Below are 23,357 nucleotides of genomic sequence, written 5' to 3'. Positions count from 1 at the left end.
AAAAATCTTTGAGGAGGCTGCCTCCTGAATGGGAACCCATACCCCTGAGATACTACCTTCTGCACCCAGGCATCTGCGGAGGCCCGTCTCTTCAGGCTGAGGGTTTCTGCTCAGGTTTGGAAGCTGGCTTTTTACTAGCCCACTGCTTCCTACCCCTGGATTTAAACTGGGGTTGTTTAGGCTCCTCTTTACCTTTCGCTTTGCTTTGCCAGCGAAATGAGCGAAATTTTAAACCCTTGGATTTAGGATTATAGGTAGCCGGAAATCTGACCTTCTTCGATTCAGCCTCTGACTCTAGGATATCCGATAAAGGTTTTCCAAATAATATATTACCCACGAAAGGCAATGCTTCCAATTCCTTCTTGGACTCCGCATCTGCCTTCCAGGTCCGTAGCCAGACTGCTCTGCGAGCGACTACGGCCAGGGCTGACGCTTTAGAAGTAACAGTGCCTACATCAATGGCTGCTTCTTCTAAATACTGGGCAGATTGTCTTAAACGGCAAAGACGATCCTCTTGCTCCCTAATAGGAGAGGGGATGTCATTCTCTAGTTCCTCTATCCATTCGCCCATTGCCTTTGCTACCCAGGCCGAAGCCATAGCAGGTCTTACCACTGCACCCACAAGAGAAAAAATATTTTCAATAGGCTCTCTACCCTCCTGTCTGTGACATCATTCAAAGAGGTAGATGACAGTCGCAAAGCAGATTTATGCACGAGTCGCAGAACATGTGCATCTACTTTTGGAGGAACTTCTCTCTTCGAACAATCTCCAGTAGGAAATGGATAATAAGAATCCCATCTCCAAGGAATCTTATACCTTTTACCGGGCGCTACCCAAGACTCATCCATCATTTCCGTCAACTCCTCTGACGCTGGAAATTCAGCTTTCACTGACTTTGTTCGTTTGAATACAGGTGCTTTTGCTTTTAACGCTGTCTTGGCTGGTTCTTCCAGAGAAAGCACAGCCTTTACTGCATTAATGAGTTCAGCTACATCATCTGAACTAAAGCTCTGCGACTGATCATCATACGAAGTTGAATCTATTGTTTCCGCATCATCATCCGATGTATCCTCTTGTGTAGTCTGCCATACAGACGTATCTGTCTTAGTCTTACCTGCCCCTTGGTTGCTTGTAGAGGCTACTGGAACCAAACCATAGGTAGGGAGCTGCATGTATGGGTTCATAGTGTAACCTAACCCTTGAGGTGGTGCTACTGGAGCTAACCTGTCCGCTATTGAAGACAGAGTCTTTGCGAACATATTCCATGGTGGCTCTACTGGAGGTTGAACTAACTCCTGTTTTTTACTTCGCTGAAAAGTGAAACAGTTTGCACACAAACCCTCATAAGTGACCAATTGATTCATATCAATTACCCCTGACTTACAAGATAAGCATGTTAGGGCTATGGGAGTGCTTGACAAATTCTCCTCATCACTTTTGCCGCTCACAGACATTTTTTCTGATATTGACTACACAATTTTGTGACTGAAAAACACCCTATAATCAGTATATAGAGGTGAAATCAATCTGACCACAGTGCACCCGATTTGAGGGTCAGAACAGGACTGACATTACACAGAAAAGTCAGCACGCATACTAGCAGTCAGTCACATGTTAAAGCATTAGACATTGTCATATGAGAATACAACCTCCATAATAACTTATACATAAGTAGGAAAATTGTACTTCTGTTTAACTGTTTTTTTTTTTTTTTAACATAACATGCAGAAAACACAGTAATATACAGGTCTCATATGCAATAGGTACCAAAAATTAACAATGCACACTAAGAAGTAGAAGGAATTTTTAGTACTGTATACCCTGCCTCCAGAGAGCGGGATACAGGGAGACTCACCACACTTCCATATCCAAGCAAATGCGCTCGTGAGACGCTGAGTGGATTCAGACGCTACTGATGTACACTGCCGCTTTTGGTAACTGATAACAGACACGGACGCTCACCAACGGACACGGACGCTGAGCGACTCCACGTGCATGCAGACGCTAAAGGCCTGCGACTCGGTCTGGACGGGTTTATTTCCAGTGTACACAACCGCAGCGTCTAAGCTGCGACCGAGTACCCTCGTGGTGGCGTCTGACCGGAAGTGAGGTCATTCAGTTCATGAAACGAGAGACACGCGGGAACTGGCCATGAACTCGGAGGAGGGACGGCCAGGAGAGCGTCTGAAACCCCCTGTTGACTTAAACTCCGAGGATCGCAGCCTCACCTAGTCCTGGCGCCTATGATCCCCAGAGCGTAGCGCTGTCACACTCGAGATGTTCGGCGCATCAACACACTGTTTGCAGTCTCCACCAAATCAGTGTAGCTGTGTCCTGACCCCTCTAGTAAGAGGAAGTCCATATACTCACCGTCTCCCCATGCTCCGGCCACAGCCTGGTAACGTCTGCTGGACCTGCTAGAACATCCGACACAGACGCCCGTCGAGACAGCACTGTACCGCGAAGGTAAGCGTTGCTGCGACCCGGTGGGGAGTTGTTGGAGCGACTCTGTCTAATATGCGTTTAAAACGCTGTTAAGAGAAGTCGCTCAAAAACCAAAACAGTAAGTCTATAAAAATAAAGTAATGAAAACCTGAGGCTGCTTTCTCAGCAGCCCTGTGACCATGCGGCTTCCTGCCGCACCAAGCAAAAAATAAGATTTTACTTACCGGTAAATCTATTTGTCGTAGTCCGTAGTGGATGCTGGGAACTCCGTAAGGACCATGGGGAATAGACGGGCTCAGCAGGAGACTGGGCACTCTAAAAGAAAGATTAGGTACTATCTGGTGTGCACTGGCTCCTCCCTCTATGACCTCAGTTAGGATACTGTGCCCGGAAGAGCTGACACAATAAGGAAGGATTTTGAATCCCGGGTAAGACTCATACCAGCCACACCAATCACACAGTATAACTCGTGATACTATACCCAGTTAACAGTATGAAATATAACTGAGCCTCTCAACAGATGGCTCAACAATAACCCTTTAGTTAGGCAATAACTATATACAAGTATTGCAGACAATCCGCACTTGGGATGGGCGCCCAGCATCCACTACGGACTACGAGAAATAGATTTACCGGTGAGTAAAATCTTATTTTCTCTGACGTCCTAGTGGATGCTGGGAACTCCGTAAGGACCATGGGGATTATACCAAAGCTCCCAAACGGGCGGGAGAGTGCGGATGACTCTGCAGCACCGAATTAGAGAACTCAAGGTCCTCCTCAGCCAGGGTATCAAATTTGTAGAATTTTGCAAACGTGTTTGCCCCTGACCAAGTTGCAGCTCGGCAAAGTTGTAAAGCCGAGACCCCTCAGGCAGCCGCCCAAGATGAGCCCACTTTCCTTGTGGAATGGGCTTTTACTGATTTAGGATGCGGCAATCCAGCCGCAGAATGCGCCAGCTGAATTGTGCTACAAATCCAGCGAGCAATAGTCTGCTTAGAAGCAGGAGCACCTATTTTGTTGGGTGCATACAGGATAAAAACCGAGTCAGTTTTCCTGACTCCAGCCGTCCTGGAAATATACATTTTTAAGGCCCTGACTACGTCCAGTAACTTGGAATCTTCCAAGTCCCTAGTAGCCGCAAGCACTACAATAGGTTGGTTCAAGTGAAAAGCTGATACCACCTTAGGGAGAAACTGGGGACGAGTCCTCAATTCTGCCCTATCCATATGGAAAATCAGATAAGGGCTTTTACATGACAAAGCCGCCAATTCTGACACACGCCTGGCCGAAGCCAAGGCCAATAACATGACCACTTTCCACGAGAGATATTTCAGATCCACAGTTTTAAGTGGCTCAAACCAATGTGATTTCAGGAAACTCAACACCACGTTGAGATCCCACGGTACCACAGGAGGCACAAAAGGGGGGCTGAATATGTAGCACTCCCTTTACAAAAGTCTGAACTTCAGGCAGTGAAGCCAGTTCTTTCTGGAAGAAAATCGACAGAGCCGAAATCTGGACCTTAATGGAACCCAATTTTAGGCCCATAGTCACTCCCGACTGTAGGAAGTGCAGAAAACGACCCAGCTGAAATTCCTCTGTTGGGGCCTTCCTGGCCTCACACCACGCAACATATTTTCGCCAAATACGGTGATAATGGTTTGCGGTTACTTCTTTCCTGGCTTTTATCAGCGTAGGAATGACTTCCTCCGGAATGCCCTTTTGCTTTAGGATCCGGAATTCAACCGCCATGCCGTCCAACGCAGCCGCGGTAAGTCTTGGAACAGACAGGGCCCCTGCTGTAGCAGATCCTGTCTGAGCGGTAGAGGCCATGGGTCCTCTGATATTATTTCTGTAAGTTCTGGGTACCAAGCTCTTCTTGGCCCATCCGAAACCACGAGTATCGTTCTTACTCCTCGTTTTCTTATTATTCTCAGTACCTTTGGTATGAGAGGCAGAGGAGGGAATACATAAACCGACTGGTACACCCACGGTGTCACTAGAGCGTCCACAGCTATTGCCTGAGGGTCTCTTGACCTGGCGCAATATCTAGTTTTTTGTTTAGGCGGGACGCCATCATGTCCACCTGTGGCCTTTCCCAACGGTTTACCAACAGTTGGAAGACTTCTGGATGAAGTCCCCACTCTCCCGGGTGTCGGTCGTGTCTGCTGAGGAAGTCTGCTTCCCAGTTGTCCACTCCCGGAATGAACACTGCTGACAGTGCTAAAACGTGATTTTCCGCCCATCGGAGAATCCTTGTGGCTTCTGCCATCGCCATCCTGCTTCTTGTGCCGCCCTGTCGGTTTACATGGGCGACTGCCGTGATGTTGTATGATTGGATCAGTACCGGCTGGTTTTAAAGCAGAGGCCTTGCCAGACTTGTAAATGGCCCTCAGTTCCAGAATATTTATGTGTTGGGACGACTCCTGACTTGACCAAAGTCCTTGGAAATTTCTTCCCTGTGTGACTGCCCCCCAGCCTCGAAGGCTGGCATCCGTGGTTACCAGGACCCAGTCCTGTATGCCGAATCTGCGGCCCTCTTGAAGATGAGCACTCTGCAGCCACCACAGTAGAGATACCCTGGTCCTTGGAGACAGGGTTATCAGCCGATGCATCTGAAGATGCGATCCCGACCACTTGTCCAAGAGGTCCCACTAAAAGGTTCTTGTATGGAACCTGCCGAATGGAATTTTGCTTCGTAAGAAGCTACCATTTTTCCCAGGACTAGTGTGTAGTGATGCACCGATACCTGTTTTGGTTTCAGGAGGTCTCTGACTAGAGATGACAGCTCCTTGGCTTTCTCCTGCAGGAGAAACACTTTTCTGTTCTGTGTCCAGAACCATCCCCAGGAACAGTAGGCGTGTGGTAGGAACCAGCTGTGACTTTGGAATGTATAGAATCCATCCGTGCTGTTGTAGCACTTCCCGAGATAGTGCTACTCCGACCAACAACTGCTCCTTGGACCTCGCCTTTATAAGGAGATCGTCCAAGTACGGGATAATTAAAACTCCCTTTTTTCGTAGGAGTATCATCATTTCTGCCATTACCTTGGTAAAGACCCTCGGTGCCGTGGACAGTCCAAACGCCAGTGTTTGGAATTGGTAATGGCAATCCTGTACCACAAATCTGAGGTACTCCTGGTGAGGATGGTAAATGGGGACATGTAGGTAAGCATCCTTGATGTCCAGGGATACCCTGTAATCCCCCTCCTCCAGGCTTGCAATAACCGCCCTGAGCGATTCCATCTTGAACTTGAATTTTTTTATGTATGTGTTCAAGGATTTCAAATTTAAAATGGGTCTCACCGAACCGTCCGGTTTCGGTACCACAAACAGTGTGGAATAGTAACCCCGTCCTTGTTGAAGTAGGGGCACCTTGACTATCACCTGCTGGGAATACAGCTTGTGAATTGCCTCTAGCACAGCCTCCCTGCCTGAGGGAGTTGTCGGCAAGGCAGATTTGAGGAAACGGCGGGGGGGGAGACGCCTCGAATTCCAGCTTGTACCCCTGAGATACTACTTGAAGGATCCAGGGATCCACCTGTGAGCGAGCCCACTGATCGCCGAAATTTTTGAGGCAGCCCCCCACCGTACCTGGCTACGCCTGTGGAGCCCCCGCGTCATGCGGTGGACTCAGAGGAAGCGGGGGAAGAATTTTGATTCTGGGAACTGGCTGACTGGTGCAGCTTTTTCCCTCTTCCCTCGTCTCTGTGCAGAAAGGAATCGCCTTTGACCCGCTTGCTTTTCTGAAGCCGAAAGGACTGTACCTGATAATACAGTGCTTTTCTTAGGCTGTGAGGAAACCTGAGGAAAAAATTTTTCTTCCCAGCTGTTGCTGTGGATACGAGGTCCCAGAGACCATCCCCAAACAATTCCTCACCCTTATAAGGCTCTATGTGCCTTTTAAAGTCAGCATCACCTGTCCAGTGTCGGGTCTCTCATACCCTCCTGACAGAATGGACATTGCATTAATTCTGGATGCCAGCCGGCAAAATATCCCTCTGTGCATCCCTCATATATAAGACGACGTCTTATGTTCGCAAAATAGTATCCCTGTTTGACAGGGTTACAGACCACGCTGCAGCAGCACTATCTGCAGGTCTCAGTCTAGTACCTGAATGTGTAAACACAGACTTCAGGATAGCCTCCTGCTATTTATCAGCAGGTACCTTCAAAGTGGCCGTATCCTAAGACGGCAGTGCCACCTTTTTTGACAAACGTGTGAGCGCCTTATCCACCCTAGGGGATATCTCCCAGCGTAACTTATCCTCTGGCGGGAAAGGGTACGCCATCAGTAACTTTTTAGAAATTACCAGTTTCTTATCGAGGGAACCCACGCTTTTTCACACTTCATTCACTCATTTGATGGGGGAACAAAACACTGCCTGCTTTTTCTCCCCACGCATAAAACCCTTTTTTAGTGGTACTTGGGTTAATGTCAGAAATGTGTAACACATTTTTTATTGCCGGGATCATGTAACGGATGTTCCTAGTGGATTGTGTATATGTCTCAACCTCGTCGACACTGGAGTCAGACTCCGTGTCGACATCTGTGTCTGCCATCTGAGGGAGCAGGCGTTTTTGAGCCCCTGATGGCCTTTGAGACGCCTGGGCAGGCGCGGGCTGAGAAGCCGGCTGTCCCATAGCTGTTACGTCATCCAGCCTTTTATGTAAGGAGTTGACACTGTCGGTTAATACCTTCCACCTATCCATCCACTCTGGTGTCGGCCCACAGGGGGCGACATCCCATTTATCGGCATCTGCTCCGCCTCCACATAAGCCTCCTCATCAAACATGTCAACACAGCCGTACCGACACACCGCACACACACAGGGAATGCTCTGACTGAGGACAGGACCCCACACAGCCCTTTGGGGAGACAGAGAGAGAGTATGCCAGCACACACCAGAGCGCTATATAATGTAGGGATAAACACTATCACTGAGTGAATTTTCCCCAATAGCTGCTTGTATAAACAATATTGCGCCTAAATTTAGTGCCCCCCCTCTCTTTTTAACCCTTTGAGCCTGAAAACTACAGGGGAGAGCCTGGGGAGCTGTCTTCCAGCTACACTGTGAAGAGAAAATGGCGCCAGTGTGCCGAGGGAGATAGCTCCGCTCCTTTTTCGCGGACTTTTCTCCCACTTTTTTATGGATTCTGGCAGGGGTAATTATCACATTTATAGCCTCTGGGGCTATATATTGTGATTATTTTGCCAGCCAAGGTGTTTTTATTGCTGGTCAGGGCCCCCCCCCCAGCGCCCTGCACCCTCAGTGACCGGAGTGTGAAGTGTGTATGAGGAGCAATGGCGCACAGCTGCAGTGCTGTGCGCTACCTTGGTGAAGACTGAAGTCTTCTGCCGCCGATTTTCCGGACCATCTTCATGCTTCTGGCTCTGTAAGGGGGACGGCGGCGCGGCTCCGGGAACGAACACCAAGGACGGGTCCTGCGGTCGATCCCTCTGGAGCTAATGGTGTCCAGTAGCCTAAGAAGCCCAAGCTAGCTGCAAGCAGGTAGGTTCGCTTCTTCTCCCCTTAGTCCCTCGTTGCAGTGAGCCTGTTGCCAGCAGGTCTCACTGTAAAATAAAAAACCTAACATATACTTTCTTTCTAGGAGCTCAGGAGAGCCCCTAGTGTGCATCCAGCTCGGCCGGGCACAGAAATCTAACTGAGGTCTGGAGGAGGGGCATAGAGGGAGGAGCCAGTGCACACCAGATAGTACCTAATCTTTCTTTTAGAGTGCCCAGTCTCCTGCGGAGCCCGTCTATTCCCCATGGTCCTTACGGAGTTCCCAGCATCCACTAGGACGTCAGAGAAAACTGATCTGACTGAGTCAGTGGGCGGGACTATATAGTGGAGGCACCAATGCATCCTGGGAGGCCAGAAAGCTCGTGACCGTGTTGGTGCCATTTTCGCTGTCGCTCGACAATATCCCAATGTTATCCTGTGGATAATCCTGTGGACCCAGCCAGAGAAATTATGCTTTGGGCCCCTCACCTTAATACAATGTACAGAGGGAAAAAGGTGCAGGTACACTATCTCACACTAGCTCAACCTGTAATAAACAGAGGCTTTTAGCATAATCCTGGTCAGGGCTATGAGCATACCCAAGGTAGCCTCTCATTGGGTAAGTCCCTAACACTAGCTACAGGCGTTCAGGTCCGGGGGGCAGGACACCCCAAAGCCACCCAGCCAGACAACCCCAGGGCACCACATGAAAGATACAAGTAAAGTGTTAAATAGGTAGGAGAAGCTACTTCTGCATGTGTGAGTAATGCTAAGAATGAAAAAGAATGGTGTGAAAGTGCTACACATATATAAAACAAACTAGAAGTGCCACAGTGTATTAAAAATATGATTTTAATTACCTACCGGTAAATCCTTTCCTCGTAGTCCGTAGAGGATGCTGGGGTCCACATTACTACCATGGGGTATAGACGGGTCCACTAGGAGCTATTGGCAGTTTGAGAGTGTGGGCTGGCTCCACCCTCTATGCCCCTCCTACCAGACTCTAAAAACTGTGCCTGAGGAGATGGACATACTTCGAGAGAAGGAATTTACACAGATAGTGGCGAGATTCACACCAGCTCACACAACAAGGCAAACCAAGCTAACTAACTTAAAAACTCAGCAACAACTGAATAACATTACTGAAACAAGTAATAACGCAGTACTTCACTAAGAACCAAGCAGTACTGATATGGAATGATGTTCACCCCCTGTCTGCGGAGAAGCACCATCATCTCTGCCATCACCTTGGTGAACACCCTCGATGCTGTGGAGAGGCCGAATGGCAGTGCCTGAAATTGATAGTGACTGTCTAACAGTGCAAATCTGAGATAGGCCTGGTGCGGCGGCCAAATTGGAATGTGGAGGCAAGCATCCTTGATATCCAGGGATACCAGAAATTTCCTCTCCTCTAGACCTGAGATCACCGCTCTGAGAGACTCAATTTTGAATTTGTATATCCTCAGATAAGGGTTTAGCAATTTCAAGTTCAAAATTGGTCTGACCGAACCATCCGGTTTCGGTACCAAGAAACGATTTGAATAGAAACCCAAGTGTTGCATATGAGGTGGAACTGGTACAATGACCTCTGACTTTTCCAATTTTTGGATGGCTTCCTGAAGGTTAGCCCCGTCTGTCATCAAAGCCGGCAAGCCTGATCTGAAGAACCGGTTAGGCGGGAGATCTTGAAATTCCAGTCTGTACCCCTGGGACACAATATCCTGTACCCAGGGATCAAGGCCGGACGACACCCAGACATGGGTGAAATGTCTGAGCCTCGCACCCACCAGCCCGTCCTCCAGACTTCGCGGTCAACCGTCATGCTGAGGATTTTGAGGAACCAGGGGTAGGGTTCTGGTCCTGGGAGCAGGTTTATTGGATTTTGCACGACCACCTCTAAAGAAGGTGGTAGGGGGCTTGGACTTTTTTGTCTTAGCGGTCCGAAAGGACTGCGACGTAGAGGAAGAAAATTGTTTCTTCGTAGAAGGCATAGCTGAGGGAAGAAAAGGTGACTTACCCGCGGTTGCCGTGGAAATTCACGCATCCAAAGCTTCCCCAAATAGACCCTGACCTGTGTAGGGTAGGTTCTCCACACTTCTCCTGGATTGCGCATCTGCAGATCATTGGCGTAGCCAGAGTCCCCTGCGAGCTGAGACAGACATGGAAGATATTCTTGCAGTCAGCATACCCAGGACCTTCATGGATTCCACCATGAACCCTGCAGAATCCTGTATGTTACGTAAAAACAGTTCAATGTCACTTCTGTCCATTGTATCTAAGTCCTCCAGTAATGTGCCTGACCACTTTACTATAGCTTTAGAAATCCATGCACAGGCAATAGTAGGCCTTAATGCCACCCCTGAAGCAGTGTATATGGATTTGAGCGTAGTGTCAATCTTACGATCAGCCGGTTCTTTTAACGCAGTAGAACCAGGGACAGGTAAAACCACCTTTTTAGACAGTCTGGAAACAGATGCATCAACTATGGGCGTGTTTTCCCATTTTTTTCTCTCTTCCTCAGGGAAAGGAAAGGCAACCAAAACCCTTTTGGGAATCTGGAATTTTTTCTCCGGGTTTTCCCAGGAATTTTCAAATAAAGCGTTTAATTCTTTAGACACAGGGAAGGTTAGCGAGGCTTTCTTATTATCCGTGAAGTAAGCCTCCACAACCTGCTCAGGTGCCTCAATCATGAGCTGCACCTCCTTAGCCAGGGATGTCGACCCCTCAGCCATGTCAGAGTCGGTATCCGTGTCATTTTGCATAACCTGGGCAAGTGCACGTTTTTGTGGGAATATGTTAGGGGATTATGAATGAATAGGTACAGAACCTGACCAAACTGCCATAGACTTCTTTAATACCCGAGTTTCAGTCTCAGTATGAGCTATCCTAGTAGAGATCTGAGAGATCATTCCCTTAATAGAGGTCAACCACTCAGGCTCATTAATAGGGATCTGAGACATTACATTCCTGTGCACATGGAATGGATTCCTCCTGAGAGGAAATGTCCTCTGCAGCATAAGACACAGAGTCCCTAGACATGGCTATGTGAGAACCAAACACCCACACAGGAAAATGTCAGACACAGTTTTCCCCCAAGTATGCCACAGAGAAACACAGAGTTTGGAGCCAGACCACACACAGCGCTTCCAAAGGTAGATAAATACAACTACCAGGAGCTGACTGTGTACCTGAATAGACTACACAGTAATATTACAGCCTCCACCCCCCCTTCTACAAACCCCTGGTACCGCACAGGAGGGATAGCACTCTCCCTGTCAGCGTCTCTGTACTGGATCTGCAGGCAGGAAAATGGCACTGAACGCTGCTGGGTCCGCTCTGAGGAGACGCTCCGCCCCCTGAATATGGCGCTGCTTCCCGCTCTTCACTTCTTTATACTGGCCTGAGGAAATTTGCTGGCAGCGTTACAGAGGTCCCCGACAGCCTTGGTGACCAGTGTAGGGTATAGGCGCTGGCTCAGGGCGTCCCTCATAGCGCCACTCTGTGTACCGCTGAGCCTCCGGAGTGCAGTTAGTACTGCGCTCCCACCCTGTTGCCACCATCTTCACACAGTCTCCACACTTGCCAGGGGAACCAGTGACTCACTCGCCACCGGAATTCTTCTGGCTCTGGGAAGTGAGTGGTCGCCTAGGGCGGCTAGCGATCATCACCCTCAGGAGCTCAGTGTCCTGTCAGCGGAGATAGTGGCTCGAACCCCTCAGGGTCGGACAATGGGGGGAGGGGGGGGGATTCTCTGGGGCCGGGGCTTCTTGGGCCTGCCGTGGTTGTCTGGCTGGGTGGATTTGGGGTGTACTGCCCCCCGGACCTGAACCCCTGTAGTTAGTGTTAGGGACTTACCCAATGAGAGGCTACCTTGGTGCGGTGGGTAAGCTCCTAGCCCTGATCAGGATTATGCTAAATGCCTCTGTTTATTACAGGTTGAGCTAGTGTAAGAGTGCACCTGCACCTTTTTCCCTCTGTACAAGACACTTGGGATCTGATTCAGAAGTGCATGTAAAGCTTGTCATGACTGAATTCGTATGCAGCGGATCTGTGAACATGTGTGGCAGCAGTGAGATGTCCGCTGACAGCATTTCTAAGCCACCACTTGCGTACATAAATGCAGCAACAGACACACTGACCGTCTGAGCAACCCTATGGTCGGCACGAAGATGCTGAAGTCTGCATACGAATTTGAAGTCTGAGACACATCTCCCAAACACTCACAACATGCCAGCATTTTACTCACCACCCCGTTACCTCCCACAAACACTCACTGTCTGTTAATCCCTCTGCATCCAAGTCCCTCGCCTTTAAACCACTCAGTACCTTTTGCAGTCCTGCCATTTCCAGCTAAAAGATATTTCCGGATCAGACTCTTCCTCATCATGGATGCTACCAAGACCCTCATCCACTCACTGGTCATCTCCAGAGTAGACCACTGTAATCTCCCACTATCTGGCCTCCCTGACAAATGCATCTATCCATTCCAATCTATCCTCAATGCTGCTGCCCGGTTTATCTTTCTCTCCAAACTTAATACTTCCACCTCTCATCTCTTACAAGCCCTACAATGGCTCCCCTTACTCTTCAGAATCCAATTCAATCTTCCCACACTCACGTATAATGCCCTCACCCATACCTTTCCCATTTACATCTGTTCTTAAATACCTTTACATTTTCTCCCATCCTCTTCACTTCACAAATGCAAGGCCACCTCTCCTCCCAACTGATTACCTCCTAGCATTCCGGATTCCAAGATTTTGCACGTGCTGCTCCTCATCTCTGGAGTTCTCTACCACTCCCATCAAAATTCCACCTCTCTATAAAACTTCAAACAGGCTCTCAAGACCCACTTCTTCATCAAACCCAACCATCTCTCATCCTAAGAAACTCTGTTCCAATGCTATCTACCCCATCGGTGTCACCCTTGTCTGTCTGTCCCTCCCCTTTAAAATGCAAACTCTCACAAGCAGGGTCCTCTTCCATTATGTGCTTTTTATTCTCTTAACTAGACTATCTTTTACACCATGGGTTTTCAACCTGCGGCCCTCCAGCTGCTGTGGAACTACACATCCCAGCACGCCCTGCCTTAGTCTTAGCATGCCTTAATAGAAAAAACGGTGGCAGGACATGCTGGGATGTGTAGTTCCACAGCATCGGGCCATGTTCTACACTATACTCCTTACAACGGCACCTAGCCTTCAGTTTCGGCCACTCTGATGCTTATGTCTGTTGATGCAGCAATGTTTATATAACTTATACTTGTCCTACATTGTACTGTAAGTCAGTTTCTTGTTTTGTTCATATATTTATCCACTTTGTTAGGCGCTGCAGAACCCTTGTGGCACCACATAAATAAAGGATAATGATCATCCTGAGTGCCAAATTTAAGTGGATTGGTAGAAGGCAAAATTACCCCAAAACAACAGTAATCAAGAATGAAAAATATTTGCTTCTATTTCTAATGAAGATTCTTCATGGGAGCTGGATTTATCTCAATGGAGTCCATGGACACTGCTTGTCTGATCCACTACTTGCAGATGACGAACACGGTCCTAAAGTAAGCTGTACTAATACTAGCCGATGATAGTCACTCCAACTGTTACATTTCTCCTCCTCCTCAATTCATATTATACAAGTTCATTATTCACAATCCTTCACACACAAGTGTGGGGAGGAGCCACATTTCAGCCTCTGCCACTGTATTGAAAATGAAACCCATCTCCTCTCCAGACTAATGCAAATTAACATGGATACTGGAAACACCAAAACATTTTGGCCAAAATGTAATAGCCTCCAAGTTGCCAGAGGTGCAGGACTTTGCTGCTTTAAATAAACGGACAGACTTGCAAAATCATTTACATGGCAAAGCCAGGTTGGTTTTGCCTTGTAAGTGAATGCTACTTTCAAAAAAAAACAGGCAGACACAAAAAGTCACGCACCGCCAGCAGCTTGGAGGCTATTACATTTAGCCATTAACTCTGATACTGTAGCTTACCATCTGTCAGGGCCAGAACAGCCTCTGTCCCTCCAATATTGCGAAGTGCAAACATGGCACGATATCGTTCAAAGAGTGGCAACTTATTATTTAAAAGGATGTCACGCAGGGCCGGAATGTCTCTTTCCTCAGCAGGGGGAGCAGGGTCCACAGACAAGTAGGGGTTATCATCAGGAACATCTGGGTTCTGCTGAAGCCACTCTATCCTGTGAATGGCCAGCTGGCATGTTTCAGCTACCTACAGATAAAAAAATCCAAGCAAGTCACATATGTCATCAGAAATCAATCCCCCATTTTATGCAGTCTATAAACTTCTGCAGCAGCTACCCGACACTGGGCACTATTACAGGTTGAGTCTGCCATCTCCAAAAATCCTAAAACCAAAATTTCATGAGCATGACAGATAGTGGCACCTTTGCTTTCTGATGGTTTCATTCACAAAATTAGTAAGTATACTGTACAAATGACCTTCTAGTGTATATGAAACAGATGCATTTTGTGTTTAGATTTGGTTCCGATCCCTAGGATCTCATTATGGGATGCAAATATTGCAAAATACTTCTGGTCTTGAGCATTTCAAATATGGGAGACTCAACCTGTACTTTGCTTATATTTCTCACATCTCTTACCAGTCATATCGAGTTTAACTTTTGGGTAGCACAATAACAACTGGAACTGTTCTATCAATATCAAACATCTGCTGACTACCATTCAGCAGTCATTTCATTAGGAACAGATTTCTCCAGTGCCACAGCTCTTAAGCTGGGTTCACACTGGACGTTATATCATTTGTTATATCAATGAACGATATATATATTGCAAACCTGTGAACGGTGTCATTCACAGACATATCACATTGGCCCTACATCATAGCTTATGCAGTTACATCTTGCATATATAGCGGCATGTCTGGCTTTGTGCATGGGCAACCCGCCAACTGCCTGTACAATGGCTGCAGGGAGTGCCGACACAGCTGGTCAATCAAATTCAAATGCTCATCCAGTTGTGATGTCTGGGCAGACATATTGAGTGGCCAATTGGTAAGTGTGTATAGTTTATCTCATCTATCTTTGTAGTATGCACCCAGCCTTAATCTTGCGTATCAATCAGCAAAATGGAAAATTAGCAAAATCCAACTGAATCCAACTGCCAGTACCTTACTGGTTAGCGTTCCAAAAATAGTTTTGAAGGATCTACAATAAGCCTTTCTTAAGCTGGGTACACACAATGCAATTGTTTGCCCTATACTGCACAATATCTGGATAGAGTGCGATATACTGCACTATATCGCTTCCTGTGTATTCACTATATTGTATGCGATATAGTGCAGTGCACGCTCCCATGGGTCAGATCAGATGTTCTATATTGGATGAACATGCAGCTCAATTTTGGCTAGATAGTACACTATCTAGTGCATATTGTACGGTATATATGTTAATGTATGGTATCAATTTGCATCATCACAATAAAGTGATATTATAAGTTATAGCTTATGCTAGATCTATTGTGCTAAATCTTATGCTATATCTTACCGTGTGTATGCACTATTTGATTCGTTCAGGAGCTCAGGGAAATAGTGTAAGAAATCTTAAATTAGCCAACATCTTACCGTGTGTACCAACCTTAAGATTCATTTGGAATGTGAAACACACAACAACTTCATTATTCATACTAAAAAAAAAAAAAAGGATTTTAATTACCTACCAGTAAATCCTTTTCTCTAGTCCGTAGAGAATACTGGGGTTCCATTTAGTACCATGGGGTATAGAGTGGTCCACTAGGAGCCATGGGCACATTAAGAATTTGATAGTGTGGGCTGGCTCCTCCCTCTATGACCCTCCTACCAGACTCAGTTTAGAAAACTGTGCCCGAGGAGACGGACATACTTTGAGAGAAGGATAGTGGTGAGATTCCGAACCAGCACACACAAAACAGAGAAAAGCTGTGCTGACCCAACTTTAAACAGGAACAGCAACAGCTGAAACAACAATACATAACCAAGTAACAGTGCAGGAAGACCGAAGCACCGGGCGGGCGCCCAGTATCCTCTACGGACTACGAGAAAAGGATTTACCAGTAAGTAATTAAAATCCTATTTTCTCTTACGTCCTAGAGGATACTGGGGTTCCATTTAGTACCATGGGGGATGTACCAAAGCTCCCAAACTGGATGGGAGCTGAGGCTCCTGCAGAACTGATTGGCCTCTGAGGACCTTCAGTTTGGTCAAAGTATCGAACTTGCAGAACTTAGCAAATGTGTTCGAACCAGACTAACTAGCCGCTCGGCAGAGCTGTAAAGCAGAGACACCACGGGCAGCGGCCCAGGAAGAACTCATCGACCTAGTAGAGTGGGCCTGCAAAGATTTTGGAACCGGTAAACCTGCCGTGGAATAAGCATCCTGGATAGTGAGCCTGATCCAGCGTGCAATTGTCTGCTTTGAAGCAGGACACCCAATTTTATTGGGATCACATAGAACGAACAGCGAGTCGGATTTCTTGTGACGAGCTGTCCTCTTTACGTATACCTTCAAAGCCCTCACAACATCCAAAGACTTTGAAGTAGCGGAAGTGTTGGTGATAACCGGAACTACAATAGTTTGGTTGATGTGAAACGCAGACACCACTTCCGGAAGAAATTGCCGTAGAGTTCCAAGTTCAGCTCTGTCCTCATGGAAAATTAAATAGGGGCTCTTGTGAGACAAAGACCCCAGCTCCGACACACATCTTGCTGAAGCCAAGGCCAACAGTGTGACGGTCTTCCACGTAAGATATTTTACGTCCAACTCCTGTAATGGTTCAAACCAGTCCGATTGGAGAAACTGCAGCACCAAATTGAGATCCCAAGGTGCCGCGGGAGGCACAAAAGGGAGGTTGGATGCGCAGAACCCCCTTCAAAAACGTCTGGACCTCAGGGAGAGAAGCCAATTGTTTTTGAAAGAAAATGGACAAGGCCCAAATCTGGACTTTTATGGAGCCCAGATGTAGGCCTGCACACACTCCTGCCTGCAGGAAACGCCCCAGGTGAAATTCCACCGCAGAATAAGTTCTGCTCTCACACAAAGATGTATTTCTTCCAAATACGGTGATAATGTTTAAACGTTACCCTCTACCTGGCTTGGATCATAGTCGGGATAACTTTGTTAGGGATCCCTCTTCTGGCTAGAATCAGCCGTTCAACTTCCATGCCGTCAAACGTAGCTGCGGTAAGTCCTGATAGACAAACTGGCCCTGTTGCAGAAGATCCTCGCGAAGAGGTAGAGGCCACGGATCTTCTATGAGCATCTTCAGAAGGCCCGCATACCAGGCCCTTCTTGGCCAGCCCGGAGCAATGAGTATTGCTTGAACCTTTTCCCTTTATATTCTTTTGAGAATTCTTGTGATCAGAGTTAGTGGAGGAAACACGTACACAATCTGATAGACTCATGGAGTTGTCAGAGAGTCTACCACCACCGCCTGCGAGTCTCTCGACCTGGAACAATACCGCTTGAGCTTCTTGTTGAGACGAGAGGCCATCATGTCGATTTGTGAATATCCCCATTGACGTGTCAAGCACCTGAACACTTCTGGGTGAAGGCCCCACTCCCCCCGGGTGCAGGTCGTGTCTGTTGAGGAAGTCTGCTTCCCAGTTGTCTACTCCCGGAATGAAGACCGCTGACAACGCCACAGTGTTTTTCTCTGCCATGAGAAGACCACTGACATTGCTGCTCCGCTTTTCGTTCCACCCTGTCGGTTTATGTACGTCACATTGTCTGACTGGACCTGAATGGCCCTGAAGATGATAAGAGGCCTGCAGAAGGGCGGTTTATATAGCCCAGAGTTCCAGAATGTTGATTGGAAGGATGACTTCCTGACTTGACCATCGTCCTTGAAACTGCACCCCCTGGGTGACTGCTCCCCAATCTCTGAGTCTTGCGTCCGTGGTTAACAGGATACAGTTCTGAATTCCGAAACTCCGATACTCGAGGTGAGAAATCTGTAGCCACCACAGAAAAGAGATCCTGGCTTTTGGCGACAGACGGATCCTCTGGTGCATGTGAAGATGCGATCCAGACCATTTGTCCAACAGATCAAGGTAGAAGGGTCTTGCGTGAAACCTTCCGTATTGAAGCGCCTCGTAAGGGGCCACCATTTTCCCCAGAAGGCGAATGCATAGATGCACCTATATTGGGTTGGCTTCAGGAAATCCCGAACCATCGACTGGATTACCAATGCCTTTTCCAATGGATGGATCACTTTCTGCGACTCCGTGTCATTCCCAGGAATGGGAGCCTCCGGGTTGGCTCTAGGTGAGATTTCGGAAAGGTTCAGAATCCACCCGTGATCCTGGAGAAGTTTGGTTGAGAGACCAATGCTGTCCAACAACCTCTCCTTGGACGGCGCCTTTATCAGAAGATCGTCCAGGTATGGAATGATGTTCACTCCCTGCTTGCTGAGTATAAACATCATCTCTGCCATCACTTTGGTGAACACTCTCGGTGCCGTGGAGAGACCAAATTGCAGGGCCTGGAACTGGTAGAGACAGTAATGCAGTGCAAACCATAGATAAGCCTGATGAGGCGGCCAAATCGGAATGTGAAGGTACTCATCCTTGATATCCAGAGACACTACTTCGCCGCAAGCTGCCCGTCGGCGGATACGGCTGACCGGCGGCACGGAGTGCAGTGACAGGGGGAGTGAAGTTTCTTCACTCCCGTCACCATAGCAGTGCAGGCAAATATGGATGAGATCGTCCATATTGGCCTGCATGCAGCGACGGGGCACCAGCGATGAACGAGAGCGGGGCCGCACATCGTTCATAGCTGGTGCCTCCACACTGAAAGATATGAACAGTATCTTGTTCATTAATGAACGAGATCGTTCATATCTTTCAGTATTATCGCCCAGTGTGTAGGGCCCATAGGAATTCCCAATCCTCCAGACCTGTAAGCCTGATTTGAAGAATCTGTGAGGTGGGAGCTCTTGGAACTCCAGTCTGTAGCCCTGGGAAATAAGATCTATGACCCAGGGATTCCGGAACGAACTTGACCAGATGTGACTGAAGAATTTTAGTCATGCTCCCACCTGACAGTCCTCCAGGCATCGCGGTCCACTATCATACTGAAGGCTTTGAGGAAGCAGAGCCTGAGCTCTGTTCCTGAGCACTTGCAGTTGCTGGTTTGCGTGGTTTACCTCTTGCGCCTCTGGAGGCTGTAGAAGCACCTCTGGATTTTCCCTTAAACTTGGCCGTCCGAAACGACTGTAAATTTGAAGCTGAATACGCTTTCCTGGCAAGGGGAGCTGCGGAAGGAAGATATACGTAGACTTACCCGCAGTAGCTTTGGAGATCCATCTGTCTAGTTTGTCACCAAACAAGGCCTCTCCTGTGAATGGTAGGCCTTCCACGCCTTTCCTCGAGTCCGCATAAGTAGTCCACTGGCATAGCCACAAGCCCCTACGTGCTGACACTGCCACAGCGGTGGTGCGTGCATTAAGCAAACCAATCTCTTTTATGGCTTCCACCATTAAGTTTGCAGAGTCCTGTATATGCTGCAGGAGTAAAACACCATCCCCCTAGACAAGGAATCTAACCCCTCAATTAGGTTACCTGACTACTTAGCAATGGCTTTTGTAATCCACGCACATGCAATAGTGGGTCTCTGGGCCACTCCAGCAGCTGTGTACAAGGATTTGAGTGTAGTCTCAATTTTACAATCAGCCGTATCTTTTAGGGAGGCTGCACCAGGGACAGGCAATACAATTTTTTGTGACAGCCTAGAGACTGATGCGTCCACTATCAGTGGATTTTCACATTTTTTCCTATCCTCCAGAGGAAAAGGAAAAGATGAGAGCAACCTTTTTAGGGATTTGAAATTTCTTATCAGGATTAACCCACGGTTCTTCGAACATGGTATTCAATTCCTTTGACGCAGGAAACATGACTGAGAACTTTTTTTACATTAAAATAAGATTCCTCACACTCCTGACAGTTGGGTTAGCTTGGCTTTCCTCTTGTCCATGGGCATTTTAAGAATTTGATAGTGTGGGCTGGCTCCTCCCTCTATGCCCCTCCTACCAGACTCAGTCTAAGAAACTGTGCCCGAGGAGACGGACATACTTCGAGAGAAGGATATATAAGGATAGTGGTGAGATTCCGAACCAGCACACACAACAAGAGGAAAGCCAAGCTAACTAAACTTGAAACAGGAACAGCAACGGCTGAACCAACATTACCTAACAAAGTTACAGTGCAGGAAATACGAAGCACTGGGCGGGCTATTTTCTCTTACGTCCTAAAGGATACTGGGGTCCATTTAGTACCATGGGGATGTACCAAAGCTCCCAAACCAGGTGGGAGAGAGCCAAGGTTCCTGCAGAACTGATTGGCCTCTGAGGACCTTCAGTGTGGTCAAAGTATCGAACTTGTAGAACTTAGCAAACGTGTTCGAACCTGACCAAGTTGCTGCTCGGCAGAGCTGTAAAGCTGAGACACACCGGGCAGCCGCCCAGAAAGAACCCACCGACCGAGTAGAGTGGGCCTGTACAGATCTTGGACATGGCAAACTTGCCATGGAATAAGCAAGCTGGATAGTAAGTGATCCAACGTGCAGTAGTCTGCTTAGAAGCAGGACACCCAATCTTATTGGGATCATAAAGAACAAACAGAGAGTCTGTCTTTCTGTGATGAGCTGTTCTTTTCACATACACTTTCAAAGCCCTCACCACATCCAAAGACTTTGAAGTAGCAGAGGTGTCCGTGACAACCGGAACCACAATAGGTTGGTTGATGTGAAGAAATTGCTGACGAGTTCCGAGTTCAGCTCTGTCCTCATGGAAAATCAAATATGGACTTTGTGAGACAAAGCTCCCAGCTCCGACAAACGTCTTGCTGAAGCCAAGGGCAACAGTGTGACGGTCTTCCACGTAAGATTTTTTACGTCCACCTCCTGTAACGGTTCAGGACTTACCGCAGCTACGTTTGACGGCATGGAAGTTGAACGGCTGATTCTAGCCAGGAGAGGGATTCCTAACAAGGTTATCCCGACTATGATCCAAGCCAGAAAGGTGGTAACGTCTAAGCATTACCATCGTATTTGGAAGAAATACGTCTCTTGGTGTGAGAGCAGAAAATTTTCTGCGGTATATTACCATTGTTGGAGATAAGCCTTCTCTTATCAATCTCCTTCAATTGTCTGTTGTTACCCTTTGTTATCCTAGTGGACCAGTCTATACCCCCATGGTACTAAATGGACCCCAGTATCCTCTACGGACTACAAGAAAAGGATTTACCGGTAGGTAATTAAAATCCTATTTTTTTATTGTTTGTTGTGTAAAAATAATGTGATGCTCTCCATGCATGTAGTATACCAGAGAAAAGGCTTAAGATGCTGGATTAGAGAGAGGTTCTTGTTTCCTATTTAACTATGAGAAACATTGCAGTTATAAGATTGTGAGAAACCAGCTTAGTGGTCAGATTGGACCAAATGTAAATAGTCTGAAATGTAGCCACTAGATTTAACATGTCATTTGTTTTAAAGGAAATCCATTCAAGAGGCTAGATTTTATAGCATTACATCTGGACAGCCTAACCTTAGTTTTCTCTTACGTCCTAGAGGATACTGGGGTCCCATTTAGTACCATGGGGTATAGACGGGTCCACTAGGAGCCATGGGCACTTTAAGAATTTGATCGTGTGGGCTGGCTCCTCCCTCTATGTCCCTCCTACCAGACTCAGTTTAGAAAATGTGCCGGAGGAGCCGGTCACCCTTATGGAAGCTCCTGAAGTGTTTTCTGCATTTATTTTGTGTTTCACGAAGCAGGTAGGCTGGTGCCAACCAGCCCTGCCTGAAAACAACAAACAGAAAAATAAATGCAGAAAAATCTTCAGGAGCTTCCTTCAGCGTGACCGGTAGAGGGAGGAGCCAGCCCACACTATCAAATTCTTAAAGTGTCCCTGGTGCCTAGTGGACCCATCGGAGGTGGTAGAGGCTAAGACAGTAGAGCCTCCCATCGGAGGTGGTAGAGGCTAAGACAGTAGAGCAATTTAAACATGCATGGGATAGACATAAGGATATCCTTACAAAGAAATAAGGATCAATTAAGGTTAGAGATAAAAAAAAAAAGGGGCAGACTAGATGGGCCAAGTGGTTCTTATCTGCCGACAAATTCTATGTTTCTATGACCCGTCTATACCCCATGGTACTAAATGTACCCCAGTATCCTCTAGGACGCAAGAGAAATGTTACGTAGTACAGACACCTTTGTATCTTAAGAAAGACAAGTACTCACAATTTCTTTAAGGGTGCTCACTCCTTCTGAACTACAAACAAGATAAGGATTTCAGCCCCCAGTGTGCCCTCCAATAGCTCTCTAAGGTGCAAAGGTCTTGTGTGGTTATAGCTCTGACCAAAGTTGTTCCTAGATATTTGTAGAACCCATCACAAAAGTTTATAAGGGCCCTTTGACAACAAACATTGACAGCGAAAATGCGGCACACTTAGCATTGGGCCCTATAGAAGCAGCACTCCCTACACCTAAAGTAGTCATGCCCTTGGCTCTGAATGTCCAACAATTACAATTTTAAAAGACACATTCTTTCTTGACCCTAGCTATGAGCTAGTGTTGTACTTCATATAAATGTGTAAGCCTGATGCTAACCAACATGCTGGGTGGCTTCAGGTCGGCACACCCTAACACACCCTAACACTTTATTAACACTCATGATTTTCCCTATCACTTTGTATATATTTTTGTATTTTAATCACATTTCACTTATATAGCACTTCTGTGCTTCTTATTAACCCTTATTAACCCTTATTAATTTTCACCTGTGTGCTGACCTGGGGTAGCCGACCTGTGCCGGCATGATGGGGTCCTGCACCCCGGACCCATACCTAGTATTAGGGACCCCCAGTGACGGAGAAGCCTTGTCGATTGGCCTGGGGGCTTATTAACCCTATATCTGCAGATATATGCAACTAAGATCTCCGTATTATCTGATTATTATGTAGTATTATTACTCACTCACTCAGTGTGCATTAGAGAACACAAATTGTTTTTTCTTACACAGAATTACCCCTCCCTTTTAGCACCTGACTGATATTACATCTGATTGAGCAACTTTCCAATATTTGTGCTAACAAACATGCTCTCAGGAAAATTCTCTTACCTCTATAACAGGATCATGGCTGTATTCCTTTAGTAACTCTAGGACTTCAGGATCTCCAATGGCTCCCAAAGCTTCCCCTGGGGACATATGAATAGTAAAAATAGGATTTTAATACCTACCGGTAAATACTTTTCTCTTAGTCCGTAGAGGATGCTGGGGTCACATCAAGAACCATGGGGTATAGACGGGATCCACAGGAGACATGGGCACTTTAAGACTTTCAAAGGGGGTGTGAACTGGCTCCTCCCTCTATGCCCCTCCTC

The 23,357-nt window shown here is 47.2% G+C and overlaps 1 protein-coding gene across 1 annotated transcript in view; it reads right to left on the bottom strand.

Annotated features, from left to right (window-relative positions):
• The window catches only part of DOHH (deoxyhypusine hydroxylase), a 119,407-nt gene that overhangs the window by 33,428 nt on the left and 62,622 nt on the right, over positions 1 to 23,357 (bottom strand). Inside the window, exons 2-3 of the mRNA XM_063915439.1 lie at positions 23,095 to 23,171; positions 13,951 to 14,188 (exon numbers count right to left, since the gene is read on the bottom strand). Coding sequence (XP_063771509.1) covers positions 13,951 to 14,188; positions 23,095 to 23,171 — 315 coding nt within the window. The remainder of the gene's footprint in view (positions 1 to 13,950; positions 14,189 to 23,094; positions 23,172 to 23,357) is intronic.

Source organism: Pseudophryne corroboree, chromosome 1 (assembly GCF_028390025.1).
Source record: "Pseudophryne corroboree isolate aPseCor3 chromosome 1, aPseCor3.hap2, whole genome shotgun sequence".
Lineage (NCBI taxonomy): Eukaryota > Metazoa > Chordata > Amphibia > Anura > Myobatrachidae > Pseudophryne > Pseudophryne corroboree.
This window is presented reverse-complemented; position numbering and strand designations above follow the sequence as displayed.